The following is an 18,807-nucleotide window of genomic DNA, read 5'->3' on the forward strand; positions in this document are numbered from 1 at the left end:
AATTGGCTTAGAGTGCAAAACCCCCCATGCCCCCAGTCCAATTGTCCCCTGTACATTTTATTTCTTCTTTGTATTTTATTAAAACATATAAGTAATATATTTTAGCAAAACTCCTCTTTTATAAATTTTAGTTTAGACTGTTTTATTAGCTGTACGTGCCAGGTTGATGAGTGCTATCACCCTAAATAAAGACAAAAAACAGACAATGCTATTGATTCATAGACATTTATTTGTACTATAATATTAGCATATTCGTTCATAAATAATTTATCCATGTAACATTTTTATTGAGCCTATTGGCAAAAAGACAGGGTACAACTCCTAAACAGGCAATATATATTCTCTTTAAAGTGGATGTAAACCCTTACATATACCCAGTGAAGTGAACAGCCTCAGATGGTACACAGAGATGAAACAAATATCACTACATACGTTTTACATGCATATCTGCTGTCTTTAGCTTTATATATTCTTTAGAAAGTTCAGATTGTGTTAGGAGATTTTCTCTTCCTGGTTAGCACTACAGTGAAGTCTGGGCATACAGCCAAGACAGCTGATTGGAGGAAAGGCACACACCTCTACCTTATAGGCACAGACTTTCAGAACTGTATGTTGAATCATTCAGCTCAGTGCTAATCTATTTACAGCATCTTCCTCAACACAAAATTCTGACTGTGTTTATCTCCTGTGTTAGAGAGCTTGTCAGAAGTGTTCAGGCTGATAACAGGAGAACGAGGCAAGAGAGAACTATGGGACATAGGGCTTTGAAGAGAGATAAGAAAACACTGCAGATATATGTGCCCAGCTCAAATTTCATGAATCGGGGTTTACATCCACTTTAAATGTGTATATGGACTGGTAAAATAGACACATTTAAAGTGGCTGTGAACCTCAGACATTAAATATGAACAAAGCATATCCTTCTATATAGTGTGCTTATCTCAATCCAGAGCACTTCTGTCATTTTTGTCCACTGCCTCATCCCTCATGCTATAAGTATGAGTCACTTCTGACAAGTTTTCCTGGTACCAAGAGAAAAAAGATGATGGGGGGGGGGGGGGAATCTCCAGCTGATTGACAGCCTCAGCTCTGTTCCTGTGTGCTGTGTGAAGGGGGATGTGTCCCTTCCCTCCAATCAACTTTCAGAGCTCTCCTCATCTGGTGGTACTTAAGCTCTCTGCCCCCTGCTTTTCAGAAATGAGAGATTCTGTATAAATGTTGTACTTTGAATGGATGTATGGGGAAGATGGCTGTAGATTACACAGGTTAGACATGTGTATTCGTTTTCATCCGAATGCATTTTCATCCGAATTTCGCGTATTTTCATTATCATTTTAACAAACGATTAAGGAACATGCAGAGTCCAAAAACCGAAAGAGCCGACATAAGCAAATGCTTTATTTTTGTTTTCGTTGCAACAGTTCGATATAGATAGGAGATTCGACATGTTGCTGACAATAGCGATCTGTGTCTATGGAACCTGTAGTCAAATGTGCCTAACCTTAGATCTATTAGTTCAAGATTATTCTACATAGAGAGAAAAGATTCAAAATAGAGAGAAAAGATTCGACATAGAGAGAAAAGATTCGACATAGAGAGAAAAGATTCGACATAGAGAGAAAAGATTCGACATAGAGAGAAAAGATTGAAAATAGAGAGAAAAGATTTGACATTATAGAGACAATAGCCAAGGTTGAATGTGCCTAACCTAACTCTATTAGTCCAAGATTATTCAACATAGAGAGAAAAGATTTTACATGAAGATTCGATGAAGCAGTCACCACGAGCGGACATTTATGGTCAAATGCTCTGCCCATAGGCTATAGAAGAATTCTAATGTTGGTTGGCTGGTAATAATATTTAATAATTATTATTATTACTAATGTCATACAACATTAGAATTCTACTATAACTTGTGGACGGAACATTCAACCGGAAATGTACGACTGCGGCGTCATACAGTTTAGCTGCTCCATCGAATCTTCTTAGAATATTCGACAGACACCATAAGTCTTAAATGACAGATTCAACCTTAATTATTTCGGATTTTCAGACGAATGCATTTTTAAACGAAGCAAAATAAATAAAAACGAATTTCAGGAGTAACTAAATAAATTTATTTTTCGGACGAAAACAAAATTCCGAAACAAAATATTTCAGTGTGCACATGTCTAATACAGGTACATATTATGTAGGAGAATTTGTTTTATCTTCTTGTATCGCATGAGGCCAGTCACTTCAACCACTTTAAGTGTATGCAAATTTGTTGCATTTTACACTATTTGTAGCATCCACATAGGATGTAGTCAGCATTCTTAATTAATTTTTTACTAACTTAATTCCCTAAAGAGTACATTTTAGTATAACTTCCTAGTTGTCAGGGATGTCTCCTTTGGTTGTCACCTCTCACTGGAGCTAGCAGTGTTGTCATTTTTCCAAATCACACCAGCTCAGCATTCAGACAGAGCAACGGCACTGAAAGTTGCTGAGGTAGCTGTGTACTTGTCCAAGTCTGTCATTTGGAAATAACTGAAACCAGTGGGCCAACATAACATCCAGGGAACTAGCATTTTCATAAGGAAGTTTGCATTTCTCACATAACAGATTTACTTTAAAGGTATGAGGAGAAAACTACAATGTGGTGTTCCTGCTCAGAGTGTCTTCCCAACACTAATGGAATATGGAGGTATAAGGTGGAGGGCAGGCAACTTCTCTTTTTAAAAAGTCACTTTATTACATTGAGTGGAGTATACAAAGTACAGTGACTTTGTATACTCAACTCAATGTAATAAAGTGACTTTTTTCGAAAGAAGAATTGCCAGCTATTCATCTTATATCTCCATGTTACTTTTAAGGCAGTCTGTCTTTTTTTTAAAGATATCTGGCTTGTTTTTAAAGGTTATGGGCTTGTTATTATCAACTTGCTCCTTATGCAGCCAGTCCTTGACCTGGAACAGGCATTCAGACAGAACTCCTTGTTTGCATAGCTGTCCTGCATCAGAGACTGATATAGTGCAGAAAGGATGAGGATATACATATAGCTCCTTTTAAAGTAGTTGTAAATCCTACAAAAACAAACAAAAAAAAACAGAAAAACATGCAAGACAAAGGCATAATGAGCTAGTATGTATAGCATACTAGCTCATTATGAATTACTTACATGAGATCGAAGCCCCTGCAGTGGTCCTCATTCACTGTTTCGGCCACCGACATCACTCCCGGGGGTTACTTCCAGGTATTGCAGCTTCAGCGCTGTAATTGCCCGGAGCCACAATGACATCACTCATGTCATGTGCACAGGATCTGCCGGCAATGGCACAGTCTAACTGAAGTAACGGCATGTATGTGCCATTGCTTCAGTTTGCTTAAGTGCGACTGTGATGGTGACGTCGGCACATGCAAATATAGGGGATATCTCCTAAACCATGCAGGTTTAGGAGATATCCAGTGTAGTTACAGGTAAGCCTAATTATAGGCTTGCCTGTAGTAAAAAGTGGTTGAAAGGGGTTTACAACCACTTTAAAGTGATTGTTAAGATTTATTTTTTTAATAAAATAATAAACATGTCATACATACCTTTTCTGTGCAATGGTTTTGCACAGAACAGCCTTAATCCTCCGCTTCTTGGGTCTCTTATTGGCACTTCTGGCTCCTCTCCTCTCCTCCTCTGAGTACCCCTTTAGAAAGCTGCTTTCTATTGACACAGACAGGGCAGTTGCCCTTGCCCCCACTCCCTCATTACAGAATTTGATTGACAGCAGCAGTAGCCAATGGCTCCCACTGCTATCAATCTGCCCAGTGAAGTGGAGACAGCAGAGAGAGCCTCTGCTCTCATGCACAGAGCTGGATCAAAATCGGGCTTAAGTAAGTATAAGGGGGTGAGGGGGGGATTCTGTCACACAGATGTATTTTTAGCTTAATGCACAGAATACATTAAGATAGAAGATGCAAAAACTTTAGGCTTTAGAACCACTTTAAGTCCAACAGAAAAACAGAATTTTTCCCATAGAGGGCTGAATTGCTAGACTTCACCAATAGGTGGCATTACAGGTGGACCCTGGAAAATAACATTTTCAGTTTCGGTAAGACCTAAGAGTTGCATGACTGTTGGATCTCTCGATTAGTGTAGAAAGAGGGGTCATATGGGACTAAGTCTGCATAAAGAATTTTTTTTCTAAAAAGCCGAAGAAGTCGGAATTAATGATCCAATAGGTTTATTGTTTGAAGCCAGGGGTGAGCTGACAGTTCAGTCGTTTGCCTGTTTAGCTCCTTTTTTGGTGGGAGCTGAAAATTATATATAAGAGCAATATTTCTTCCCTAGAAGACAAAGATCACGGCTGCTCCGTGCAAAACCATTGCATATAGCAGGTAAGCACGACATGCTTATTATTACAAAAAAAAATTAACCTTTAGAATCACTTCACAGTGTCCATAATATTTTCAAGTTTCTAGTCATGGCTGAAAAGGAGTCATCTGGATCAAATCTTGAGTAATCCCATCACTAATCCACAGAAGCAATTTTTTGACTGTGTTAAAACTTAAGCATTGGTTATTAAGCTTTTTTGGGTGGTTTATTCATCACTCCGCTTATCATATTATCAAAGTTATCGAAAATGCCTTTCACCATAAAAGCAATGATTTCATCGGTGTTAGCTTTCTTGTTTAGAACTTTGTTCAGGAATTCATTTCCTGTCTTGAGGACCTCCAGCAAACCTTTACCTTCAATATTAACGTCACAAAGTCTAGACTTAAGCTTTTCATTAATGTCATGCACCATATCTTTAAGTTCTTTTGATGGTAGGAAGGGTTTTATGGCTGCCTCTATTCTGTCGTAAAGTGCAAAAAGCTCCCTTTTCTCAGAAGTCAAAGCATTGCCATTACATATGGCGCAGCTGCCTGTAAGGAAAAAATGATAATACCGTCAGTTATTTTCAAGGTATATTTTAAAGTGTGCTTGTGCCAAACCCTTGAACATTAAAGCATTTATTTATGCCTAACAAACAGTAAAATGGTTTTAAAACAAGCCGTCATCAGTGTCATCAGTACACCTGCTTGTACTATGTACTAACACTAAGGTATTCATTTTCAAAGATATTCAAAGATCGCAACAGAGACTCAAATCAGGACAGGTTTCAGTTGTTTTTTAACAGCTGAAAAAAAACATGTGCTTGTTGTTTACATTGGAAAGCTGGTAGCTGCCAAGATCTGTTCTCACAGAAAAAAAGCTGTTGTGAAGTTTGAAGATGAATTACTCATAATGCTGTCATCCATAGAAGTGAATTAATGCCTTTGTAAAAGTGCTTTTACTGCTTGTTCAGAATATGCAATTACTTATTGACTAGCTCCTCTTTTGTAGAGAAAAACATCCCTTCTTGATCATCAATGTACATTGCAAGGGATTTAACAAACTTTGTTGAAGCATCCTATGTGATGGAATAGCTCTTTGTTCAATGGGGTTTATTTACTAAAGGAAAATCCACTTTGCACTGAAAGTGCACTTGGAAGTAAAGTCGCTGTAGATTCGAGGGGGACATGCAAGGAAAATAAAAAACAGCATTTTAGCTTGCACATGATTGGATGATAAAATCAGCAGAGCTTCCACTCATTTCAGATCTACCCCTTAGATTTAGAGTGACTGCACTTCCAAGTGCACTTTCAGTGCAAAGTGGATTTGCCTTTGTAAATAACCCCCAATGTCTTTTGGATACTAATTCTCAATGGGAGTGACTCTCATTATTGACCAGCTGATGCACTTGCATGATGCTCTAATGAGGATACCTTTAAAAGCGATTAACTCTTTAGGGGCATCTCACCAGAAATACAAGTCTTGCTGCAGGGGGTGCTTAAAATTAGTGATGGACGAACTTCCGACGGGACGTTTCGCGAAAGCGAAATGCGAACGGACCCAAACGTTCGCGAAACCGAACGTTCGCCGCGGGCCCCATTGACTTCAATGGGAGGCGAACTTTGCAAACCTTCATGTCGAATTTGCGGCCACGTGGTAATTATTAGGGGGTAAAACGTAGTCCCACCATCTGGACAATGACATAATACATGTATGAGGTGAATTTGGGATCGATAACTACAAGCATTTTTATTTTATTTGGGAAATTGTTCTAACAATTCAGGACTATGGAGCTAATGAAGGCAATGGAGGAGAGGGAAGGTCAGGGACCAGGGTAGGCAAAGAAGAGGGTGCAGGAGATGATCACCAGCAGCGTGACATACCGGAATGACACATGCACCGTGATAGAGGCATCTGACAGCAGCACCGTAATACAGAGCACTGACAGCAGCACCGTGACATACAGCGCTGACAGCAGCACCGTGACATACAGCGCTGACAGCAGCACCGTGACATACAGCGCTGACAGCAGCACCGTGACATACAGCGCTGACAGCAGCACCGTGACATACAGCGCTGACAGCAGCACCGTGACATACAGCGCTGACAGCAGCACCGTGACATACAGCGCTGACAGCAGCACCGTGACATACAGCGCTGACAGCAGCACCGTGACATACAGCGCTGACAGCAGCACCGTGACATACAGCGCTGACAGCAGCACCGTGACATACAGCGCTGACAGCAGCACCGTGACATACAGCACTGACAGCAGCACCGTAAGCAGCCCCAGGAGGAAGTCAGCACAGCACAGGGATGGTGTGATCCCCTCATAATAAGAACCCCCAGGAGGAAGTCAGCACAGCACAGGGATAGTGTGATCCCTTCATAATAAGAACCCCCAGGAGGAAGTCAGCACAGCACAGGGATATCATAAGCAGCCCCAGTAGAAATATGACACCGCTCAACCTCTTCAAAGAGGAGGGTAGGGGCATATAGTACGGTGTGCTTTTTTGGGTCAAGGAAGTGAGCCAAATGAATTAAGAAGGTCTGTGTGCTTGATTCAAAAAATAGTTTATAGACACATACATGGTCTACTGGTCACATGTGTTGAATTCCTCCGAGATCCATGCCTCATTCATTTTTAGAAATGTGAGGTAGTTAACACTGTCGTGAGCTAGGCGAGTACGCTTATCGGTCACAATCCCCCCTGCTGCGCTGAACGTCCTTTCGGACAGGACACTGGATGAGGGGCAAGCCAACAGTTCGATTGCAAATTGGGCAAGCTCTGGCCAGAGGTCAAGCCTGCCCACCCAGTAGTCTAGGGGTTCATCACTCCTCAGAGCGTCCACATCGGCCGTTAACCCAATGTAGTCGGACACCTGACGGTCTAGACGTTCCCTGATGCTGGATCCGGATGACACCTGTCGATGGGTCGGCTGAAAGAATGACCTCATATCCGAAGTCACCAACACATCTTCAAACCGGCCTCTTCTTGCAGGCGCTGTTGGATTGGTACCCGCAAATCCTTCTCTGGGAGTGGGAATTGCTCCTCTGCCAGCGCACGCAAAAGCAGAATGCAGCATTTCTCGAAGCAAGGCCTGGAAGTGCTGCATTCTGACAGCCCTCTGCGACGGCGGTAACATTTCCGCCATTTTGTGTTTGTACCGGGGGTCTAAGTACGTTGCCACCCAGTACTGGTCCTTGACCCTCATGCTTTTTATACGGGGGTCCCTATTAAAACACTGGAGCATGAAGGCCCCCATTTGCACTAAAGTGGAAGCGGTGTGGTGGCCTGGCTCCTGCTCATCATCCAGGATAATGTCGTCCTCTTCATTCTCCTCTCCCCATCCTCGCACAACAGGGATCCCAGAAAGGTTTAAAGCATGCTCTTCTTGCTCCTGCTCATCCGCCCCGGCACCATCCTCCTCTGACTCCTCATCAGACTCCTGTTGTTGACTTGTCTCAGATAGAGTAGCCCCCCCTGGGAATTCATCCAGCATTGCGACTTCCTCATCTTCCCGCTCCTGCTCCTCCACAGCCTGATCAATGACACGACGCAATGCACGCTCCAGAAAGAAGGCATAAGGTACCATGTCACTGATGGCGCCATGGCTGCGACTGACCAGTTTGGTGATCTCCTCAAATGGCCGCAGAAGTCTGCATGTGTCGCGCATGAGCAGCCACTGGCGCGGTGAAAAAAAACCCAGCTCCCCAGAACCGTTTCTTTCGCAGAGTTCATACAGGTAGACGTTAACTGCACGTTTCTGCTGGAGCAGCCTATCAAGCATATAGAAGGTTGAGTTCCATCGCGTCGGGCAATCGCAAATAAGACGTCTGACCGGCAGATGGTGTCGCCGCTGAATGTCAGCAAGGCGAGCCATGGCCGTGTAAGATCTTCTGAAATGGGCCGAGATTTTCCTTGCCTGCCGCAAGATGTCCTGGACCCCAGGGTATTTGACAAGGAATCGCTGCACGACCAAGTTTAAGACGTGTGCCATGCACGGCACGTGCGTGATTTTGCCCTGTTTCAATGCGCTAAGCAGATTGGCACCGTTGTCACACACCACTTTACCAACTGTCAAATTGAGCGGTGTTAGCCACTCATCTGCCTGTGAACGCAAAGCTGAAAGGAGTGCCGGGCCAGTGTGGCTCTTTGCTTCCAGGCACAACAGACGCAGCACGGCATGGCAACGTCTCACCTGGCATGTGGAATAGGTTCTGGGGAGCTTGGGCGGTGCAGCGGAAGAGACGCTAGCAGCGGAAAAGGAGGAGGCAGCTGAGGAGGAGAGGGAGGAGGATGGAGTAGGAGGAGGAGAAGAAGAGTCAGGCCTGCATGCAATCCGTGGCGGTAAAACCAAATCTACACGGGTGCCACGGGTTACATGCTTGACGGCCGTCAGAAGGTTCACCCAGTGGGCAGTAAAACTGATATACCTTCCCTGCCCGTGTTTGCTAGACCACGTGTCTGTGGTCAGATGTATCTTGGCACCGACACTGTGTGCCAGAGATACATTCACTTGCCGCTGAACATGGCCATATAGCTCTGGGATGCCCTTCTCTGAGAAATACTTCCTTCCTGGGACCTTCCATTGTGGTGTTCCAATGGCCACAAATTTGCGAAAGGCCTCCGAGTCCACCAGTTTATATGGCAGTAGTTGGCGGGCTATGAGTTCTGACAAGCCAGCCGCCAACCGTTGGGCAAGAGGGTTATCCGGCGTCATCATTTTTTTACGCTCAAACATTAGGCCCACGGAAGCCTGCCTTTTTGCAGAAAAATGTGAGCTTGGCGTGATGGAAGGTGGAGTGGAGGACAATTGTGAGGAGAGAGGAGAAGGAGAAGTAGAAGACGAGGCTGGACGGTGAGAGCCTGCAGTGTGGCTTTGTGTGTTCCGTTGCTCCCACTGGGCTCGGTGATGGCTGCTCATGTGCCTTCTTAAGGCGGTCGTCCCTAGGTGAGTATTGGGCTTACCGCGACTAACGCGTTGACTGCAAAGATTGCAGATGGCAACGCTATTGTCAGCAGCGGACACGTTAAAAAAAGCCCACACTGCGGAGCCATGTGCCGGTGTCCTGGGAGCGCCAGATGTGACCGTACATGGTCGATGACTCGCTCCTGATACATTTGCAGTCTGCTTTGTCCCTGCTGTGCAATGTAAGTCATTGCTGCTTCTCCTCCCTATCTGCTGGTCCATATCTCCCTCTGAACTCCCCTCCTCTTCCTCTCTTGTGGGCACCCACGTGACATCACTAGACACGTCATCATCAACGTCACCTTCCCCACCGCTATAAGTAGAGATCTCGGAGTAGGCAGCAACACCGGGGACCAACCTCCTCCTTGGGCTGATCTGGGTACTGTCGTCAGACTGCTGAGTAGCGCTTGTTGCTACCTCCTCTTCCTGATCCAATACCAAGAGTGGCTGCGCATCAGAAATGTCCTCTTGATATGGATCGGAAAATAATTCCAGTGACTCAAGCGGAAGGTATGTGGTGGTGGTGGTGGTGGTCGTGTTGTTGGTGGTAGTGTCTTTGGGGGTGCACATAGCAGAGAGTGAAGAAGAGGGTGCAGATCGAGAGGATGAGGAGGGTGCAGAAGAGTAAGGCTGAGCGAGCCACTCAACCAAGTCTGGTGCATCCTTTAAAGTAATTGAACGCACCTTCTGCAACTTCCCACTTTGGCTCAAGCCTGTTGCTCCTGCCCTACCCCTACCACCCCTGCGGAAGGGCCTGCCTCTTCCTCTGCCTGTCATTTTTTAAATGACCCTGTGACAAAACTCTTAGTCCCTATACCGATGAAGGACTGCTGCAGTATAGGGCAGCAGTCAGCAGTGGTGCACGTCAACCCTATCTATTGTGGACCGATAGCGGTCCTTACAGAACAGCAGACTGTACCGCACTCAAGCCTATGTACCGTAGCACCCTATACCAAGTTACCAGTCCTTATAAGAACTTTTGTGGACCAAGCAGGTTGTGTATTAGTGTTTAGCAGACTGTACGTCAGTCCCTATACCGCTGAAGGACTGCTGCAGTATAGGGCAGCGGTCAGCAGTGGTGCACGTCAACCCTATCTATTGTGGACCGATAGCGGTCCTTACAGAACAGCAGACTGTACCGCACTCAAGCCTATGTACCGTAGCACCCTATACCAAGTTACCAGTCCTTATAAGAACTTTTGTGGAACAAGCAGGTTGTGTGTTAGTGATTAGCAGACTGTACGTCAGTCCCTATACCGCTGAAGGACTGCTGCAGTATAGGTGAGCGGTCAGCAGTGGTGCACGTCAACCCTATCTATTGTGGACCTATAGCGGTCCTTACAGAACAGCAGACTGTACCGCACTCAAGCCTATGTACCGTAGCACCCTATACCAAGTTACCAGTCCTTATAAGAACTTTTGTGGACCAAGCAGGTTGTGTATTAGTGTTTAGCAGACTGTACGTCAGTCCCTATACCGCTGAAGGACTGCTGCAGTATAGGGCAGCGGTCAGCAGTGGTGCACGTCAACCCTATCTATTGTGGACCTATAGCGGTCCTTACAGAACAGCAGACTGCACCGCACTCAAGCCTATGTACCGTAGCACCCTATACCAAGTTACCAGTCCTTATAAGAACTTTTGTGGACCAAGCAGGTTGTGTATTAGTGTTTAGCAGACTGTACGTCAGTCCCTATACCGCTGAAGGACTGCTGCAGTATAGGGCAGCGGTCAGCAGTGGTGCACGTCAACCCTATCTATTGTGGACCGATAGCGGTCCTTACAGAACAGCAGACTGTACCGCACTCAAGCCTATGTACCGTAGCACCCTATACCAAGTTACCAGTCCTTATAAGAACTTTTGTGGACCAAGCAGGTTGTGTATTAGTGTTTAGCAGACTGTACGTCAGTCCCTATACCGCTGAAGGACTGCTGCAGTATAGGGCAGCGGTCAGCAGTGGTGCACGTCAACCCTATCTATTGTGGACCGATAGCGGTCCTTACAGAACAGCAGACTGTACCGCACTCAAGCCTATGTACCGTAGCACCCTATACCAAGTTACCAGTCCTTATAAGAACTTTTGTGGAACAAGCAGGTTGTGTGTTAGTGATTAGCAGACTGTACGTCAGTCCCTATACCGCTGAAGGACTGCTGCAGTATAGGGCAGCGGTCAGCAGTGGTGCACGTCAACCCTATCTATTGTGGACCGATAGCGGTCCTTACAGAACAGCAGACTGTACCGCACTCAAGCCTATGTACCGTAGCACCCTATACCAAGTTACCAGTCCTTATAAGAACTTTTGTGGAACAAGTGAGTTGTGAATGTTTAGCAGACTGCAGCAGAAGGGCAGCAGTCAAGTATAATATCCTTTCTATATTTGGAAGAAATAATATTATACATGTACAAGCCTATTACTGTACCACTGATACCAGTCCTGAAAAGAACCTTTGTGGAACTAATAATAACAGCAAGTCTTTAAAATTACCCTCACTGCCTGACAACACTGCTTCCTTCCTGTCCCTATACAAATTGGCAAAAAAAGAGAACGATTAGTGGTTACTGGAACAGCTCTTTTGTGGACCTTGATAGTAACAGCTAATGATGATGATGATGATGATGATGATGAAAGACTAATCTGGCTGTCCCTGTAGCATACACCGTCCTTTCCCTTTCTCTAAACTAACAAAAGACACTCAGGCTGCTGCAAGAATCAGCAGCACAGCAAACCTATCAACACCTAACACCTATACCAGTCCTGAAAAGAACTTTTGTGTACCAAATAGCTAGTGGTTTATCTCTCCCTACTCCACACAGGAACCTGTCCCTATCGTAACAGAAGAAAGAATGTAAAATGGCCACCGGATCGGGTGTATTTATAGGTTAGGGGGAATGTCCAAGTGTCCATGTGCTGTCATGTCTCAATTGGCTGTCCTGTATCACATGATAAACGTGTCACCAAAGGTTAAAGTTCTTGTATACATTAAACACGTAAGTCCGCCGCGGCGAACGACGGAAAAAGGCGTTCGAACGTGCGGACCGCGAATGTCGGAAATTCGCCGCGAAACGACCGCCGGGCGAAACGTTCGTCCATCACTACTTAAAATCTGACTTGTATTCCAGTGTAGACTTTTGGGAAAATCACACAAGCAGAAAATGACATTTCTGGGGGTGTTCTATACACTAATGGTGTATGGATTACCTCCAAGTTTCCATATTGCATTGGATTTTGCAGACAGTTACAGTGACTCCAGATTGAAAAGGAAATGTGGTTTTTAATAACATTAAAGGATAAATTCACCTTTCTGAACTTGCTACATGTTACACTCTTATTTATGGTGTAACATGTAATATGTTCAGCAACCTCCCCCTGCACCGCTGACCCCAAGCCCCCCCAGCCCCCCCCATTGCAACAGACAACAGGCAGATGATCCTCTCCCCACTATCCTGCTGTACCAATTTGAAAACAGTGTGGCCGTGACTGACTCCACCCACACAGCCACGTCATTAATTCACAGAGTTCTGTGAAAGAATAAACTGCAAGTATTGTCTGCCATTGCGGCAGACTGCTTGTAGTTCTCAATGGACTAGAAGAGGGCTGATAAGCGCCCTTGTACTTCATTGATTCTTCCTGCTCTCAATTGACTGTTTGCCATAAGGGGGTATGAGCAAACAGCTTTACTGGGAGTCTGCAGGAGCCTGGCATTGCACCAATGATCTGCTGATCCAGAATGCAATGATCTGCATGCTCTTAAGAAATAAAATAAATAAATGCACATTTTGTTCCCGGCAAAAGAAGATCCCCATGTCATGGCGGGGGATCAGGGGGTGCTGGGACTGTAATACAGTGACACTGGTAGACAGTAGAAAAAAAATTTTTTTGGTATTGTAACTGTATCCAAAGACCTGTGAGTTGTGGTGCTCCATACATTTACGTATCTTATTCCCAGCTATAGAATAAACCATTAATGCTCTACAAGTATAATAATAATATTTACATCTGTTTAATCACCTAACAATAGTGGGAAATGTTAAATCCAATCTTATTTAATAATGCACTGCACACCATTCTTTCCTTTATGAAATAGACCAATATGTGTTGGACTTACCTTGCTCCATCCATGTTAGAAGCAGTAGAACAAAAAAAGTAGAACAAAGATGCATGACTATTTGCGCCTAGTAGCAGCTGAAAGAACAGACCTATGCAGTTCTCTTGCACAGATCTATTTATTGGGTTGCAACTCTTTACTATGTGATATGTCATAATGTCGAGGAATAGTCAATACCCACAATTAAAGTATTAAATCCTTGTGTTGTTTGAATGTCACCATTTAGATCTAAAAACAGCTCCAGTGACCTCAACAATAATCCTAATGCATATCTAGGCATCCGCCTCTCTGACCTTTAATGTGACCGTGGGACCTTATAATGTTCTTATGAAAATGTTCCAGGCATTTAAATTTAAAGTGGTATTAATCCAAAATACAAAAATGCTAAATATCAGTTTACCAATTCTTAAATGTGGTGACGTTAGTTTTCTTTTTCACTTTTTTTTACCTTTATCTCTAGCAAGTATCCAGTTAGCAAGCAATTGAGCTGCAAGTTTGACAATGAATTTCTAATAGACATGTGAAATTCGTTTAGTTCCAAATTTGTTTTGACAACTTTGTTAATTCTGAAGTTTCCGAATTTCTGAAATTTTGAATTTCCCAATTTCCGAAATTAAAAATTTCTGAAATTTCCAATTTTTCAATTTCCAAAATTTAGAATTTCTGAAATTTCACATTTCCGAATTTCTGAAATTTCGAAATTCCCAATTTCTGAAATTTCTAATTTTTCAAGTTTCGTATTTCGAATTTCCCAATTTTGAATTTCCAAATTTTCAAATTTGAAAATTTGAAAATTTGTAATTTGAAAATTAGAAATGTCAGAAATGTAAAAATGAGACATTTTGGAAATTCGGAGTTTCGGAAATTGTGAAATACCCAAAAATCGGAAATAATAACTAATAATAACTATTCAATTGTAGGTATTGGAATGTCCTTTCAAATTTGGCTGTTAGTGAACGTAATGAGTATGAATTTATCCAAAGTTACGAATTATCTGAAATAACGAATGCCATATCTAAATGAATGGAATGTAACGCCCTAATAATAATATATAATAATATTATTATTTAATATTAATTTGTTCCATTCCATTTAATTCGATGTGGTATTCGTTATTTCGGATAATTTGTGACTTCAGATAAATTTGTATTCGTTACGTTCACAAACAGCCAAATTTGAAAGGAAATTTCAATACCTATAATTTAATAGTTAGTTAATATTTTGAATTTTACTGATTCGCTTTCTTTTTTCAGATTTTTGACATTTGTAAATTAAAAAATTAGAAATTCGAAAATTCAGAGATTCCGAATTCAAAAATTCGGAAATTTGAAAATCGGAAATTTCGTATTTTCGAATTCTGAATTTTCACATTTCCAAATTTTGAGTTTCTGAATTTCCAATGAAAAATGAATGACACAAAATTGAACAAATGTTTTGTCAGTGCACATGTCTAATCTACAGCCCGATGCAGTGCCTGGAATGGTGAAGTTGCTGACAACCCTGTACTGTACATTTTGGGGCATAGCAGTTTTCATACCACCTCTGCCCTTATAGTTGGGGTCAGCCAAACAACTCAGTCAGTCCAAAGTGTTTATGCAGGTCATTAATGCCATTCTTGACCTTGTTTATAATGTGCCTGGTGATGACTGGAATTTCTGGAGGGCATTGAGTGGCATGAGTGTCGGAGTAGCTGGCTGGCAAAGTCTGCTCTTAGGTGGATGAAGCTAGGGGGTCACAGTAATAAGAACAGGATACTGAAGCAACTCGGCACCAGAGCAGGAGATGGTACCAGGGCCGATATATAGGCAGCGATTGGTGGCAGCTGGGTAACAAAGGACCGAGTCAGCAGGCAGAGCAAGTCCAGGAGGCAAGCAAAGGTCAGTAACAGCCAGGAAGCACAGTACAGTATCAGCAGGCAAAGACGAGTCTAGTAAACAGGCTGAGGTCAGAAAGATCAGATGAACAAGGTTAATGCAGGAGCAAAGGCAAAGAGCCAAGTCATACACAGGTAAGCAGGTTCAAAGGATCAGGTCATAGGAATACAGTTACACGCTGAAGACTGCTTAGAAGCTGCCCATGGTGAGAGGTTCGTTTAAATAGGCAACTGGATGCCAAGTAAGCACGCTAATTAGTATGCGCACGTGCGTATGTACATGTGCGAATCCGCACACGAATGCGAGCACTATAAACTGGAATCGTATATTCTATTGCCTCTTTGCATAGAAGCATTAGCATGTGAGCAATGCACACACACACGAATATGAGTATTAGCCCACACTGGTTTTCTGGGAATCTAATTTACCTTACATTGTGCCACAATTTATCCATTGGCCACAAACTGAAGATAAGTGGAATGACAAGAAGCTGGCTTTCTACCAGCATGCTCAATTTCCTCAGATGCTAGGGGCCATTGGTTGTACCCATGTTGCAGTCAGGGTCCCCAGGACAAGAGAAGTTGACTATAGGAGCCACAAGCAGTACCACTCCCTCAATGTGCAAGTTGTGTGTGACAGTATTTTATGAGTGCTCAGATGGTTTTCCCTGGGTCATGTCATGATGCCTATATACTCCAGCACACTGTGCTATACCAAAAGTTTTAGAGCGGCCAAATGCCCTTAGGATGGCTCCATGGTAATGTATAATGTTGATGCATGTTTGAGACCAAAATGAACATGAAATGTGCTTGATATTTGCAGAAAAAAATCACACATCAACATGTAATTGTGAATAATCCAGGAACAGACAGTGAATGGCAAACAAAGATTGTCTTATTTCTCAAAATAAGTCAAGCTTCCTTAGGGACATTCCTAGCCACATTTGTGACCTTATTTGTGATGTGAGCTGGCCCTTAACTAGCATGTGATTTTGGTGGAGGCAGGGTTGTAAGGTCCATAAAGATATAATAAGTCCTAATGTTTTGTGTTACTTTTTGCAGGGGATGCCAGTTACCTGCAGTTGATGTGGCTGACAGTAACAGTCAGGCACCCCTGGAGCCAGGCAGAGTGCCAGTACAACAAGGCCTTGCAGAGAAGCCGAGGTTTTGTGGAGACTACACTTGGGCTCCTCAAGTCCTAGTTTCTCTGCTTGGGCAGGACCGGGGGTGAGCTCCTTTACTTTCACCTGAAGGCTTCTTTTGCTTCTTACATCTGCCTGGTAAGGAATGATTCCTGGGAGCTAGGGATGAGCTTCAAGTTCGAGTCGACTTGAACATTGCCTGTTCGCCTGTTCACCGAACAGGGAACAATTTGGGGTGTTCGCGGCAAATTTGAAAAACCACGGAACACCCTGTACAAGTCTATGGGATAAATCTAAAGTGCTAATTTTAAAGGCAAGTTATCCTCCTAAAATGTGTTTGGGGACCTGGGTCCTGCCCCAGGGGACATGTATCAATGCAAAAAAAAAAGTTTTAAAAACTGACCTTTTTTCGGGAGCAGTGATTTTAATAATGCTTAAAGTGAAACAATAAAAGTGTAATATTCCTTTAATTTCGTACCTGGGGGTGTGTATAGTATGCCTGTGAAAGGGGCGCATGTTTCCCGTGCTTACAACTGTCCCTGCACAAATTGTAATTTCTGCAGGAAAAAAAGTCATTTAAAATCACTTGCGGCTATAATGAATTGTCAGCTCCCCGTAATACAGAGAACAGTCATTGAAAGTCACTGATAAAAAAAAAGCATTGGGTTCCCTCAAATTCAATTACCAGGCCCTTCAGATCTGGTATGGATATTAAGGGGAAACCCGCGTCAAATTTAAAAAAAATAACGTGGGGTTCCCCCCAAATATCCATACCAGACCCTTCGGGTCTGGTATGAATTTTAAGGGGAACTCCACGCCAAATTTAAAAACAAAATGGCGTAGAGTTCCCCCTAAAAATCCATACCAGACCTTTTATCCAAGCACGCAACCTGGAGCCCCCCCTCCTGAACCGTACCAAGCCACATGCCCTCAACATTGGGAGGATGCTTTGGGGTCCCCCCCAAAGCACCTTGTCCCCATGTTGATGAGGACAAGGACCTCATTCCCACAACCCTGGCTGGTGGTTGTGGGGGTCTGCGGGCGGGGGGCTGATCAGAATCTGGAAGCCCCCTTTAACAAGGGGACCCCCGGATGCCGGCCCACCCTGTTTGAAATGGTAAGGGGGTGCTTACCCCTACCATTTCACAAAGAAAGTGTAAAAAATAGTTAAAAAAGACCCACACACCATTGCAAAAGTCCTTTATTAAAAATAAAAAAAACAAAAAAAAGATTCCAGCAGTGGTAATCCACTCTTGCTATCCAGCGATGGATGATCATCTCTCCGGGGTCCAGCGATGGCTGATCTGATCCATCGATGGGTAATCTCTCCCTCCAGTGCAGCGCATCCATCCTCTGTCTCCACCGGAGACACTTCGGGAATCCCGGCAGCCTGACACTTCTTATCTGAGGAGGGTGGGGCCACCCATCACCTGACCCCACCCCCTCTGATGCAAGGGGAAAGCCAAGCTTCCCCAGTGACGTAATGGTGACCCCACCCCCCTCTGATGTAATGGAAACCTGAGCCTGATAGAAAAGTGGAGGAGGAGGCACATCTCCAACAAGGTAGGATACCCTCCAGGGGGCAGCTTAAGGGCAGCCACCCTATTGCATCACACCACAGAGCTAAGCAGGTGCAGGGTGCTGCTGACTCCGCACATATTTTGAAAAGTTCTTTGGTGTGGGCCTTTTTTGACACGTGTGCAGTCGATCACACCGTTGCTGTTTGCAACATATGTCTGAAGCGCATCAAGTGTGGCCAAAACAGCAGCCGCTTGAGCACCACATGCTTGACCAGATGTATAACAACCTCCCATGCAGTCCATTGGCAACAGCACTTAAAAGACCCACATCAAAGAACAACACAGACTTCTCCTTGCTCCTCATCAGCTGGGTTCGCCAACCCCACTATACCTCCAGTCCTCTCAGAAACCTGCACTGAGAGGAATGAAGGTATAGCAATAGGTGCCCGAAGTACTTGCAGCCAATCTGCTAATAGTACACACAGGAAGAAGAAGAGGAGGAGGAGGATTGTGTCAGCATGGAGGTGGAGGATAACACTCAACAGCAGCATTCAAAAAAGGGCAAATGGGACTTTAAATGAGGCGTGTTGCTGAGTAAAAAATATATTTATTTGTTGGGTATAAAACCATATCACAAAAAGTGTCAAACTCATATAGGACACAGTTAATTATAGTACATTTCTTTGAATACATTTGTTTAGATATACAGTCATTTTGCAAGGTACAATACAACATCAGTAGCAATGCAGATGTGTAGATATACTCATCCATTCATAAAACCAATAAACATTAGCCATTGCTTATAATAAGTCGAAATAATCTGGGCATCAGTTGGATATATACTCGAT

At 43.7% G+C, this 18,807-nt stretch overlaps 1 protein-coding gene across 1 annotated transcript; it reads right to left on the minus strand.

Moving 5' to 3' along the window:
- Positions 1-209: 209 nt before the first annotated feature.
- On the minus strand, positions 210-13,592 carry LOC143930797 (uncharacterized). The gene is made up of 2 exons (XM_077455397.1): positions 13,425-13,592; positions 210-4,896 (listed from the first exon to the last, which is right to left on the minus strand). Exons 1-2 carry the CDS (start codon positions 13,477-13,479, stop codon positions 4,553-4,555), a joined length of 399 nt encoding a protein of 132 aa, XP_077311523.1. The 5' UTR covers positions 13,480-13,592; the 3' UTR covers positions 210-4,552.
- Between the last annotated feature and the right edge of the window lie 5,215 nt (positions 13,593-18,807).

This window comes from Lithobates pipiens, unplaced genomic scaffold (genome assembly GCF_037356315.1).
Source record: "Lithobates pipiens isolate NorthernLeopardFrog02 unplaced genomic scaffold, aLitPip1_a1.2 Scaffold_25, whole genome shotgun sequence".
NCBI lineage: Eukaryota > Metazoa > Chordata > Amphibia > Anura > Ranidae > Lithobates > Lithobates pipiens.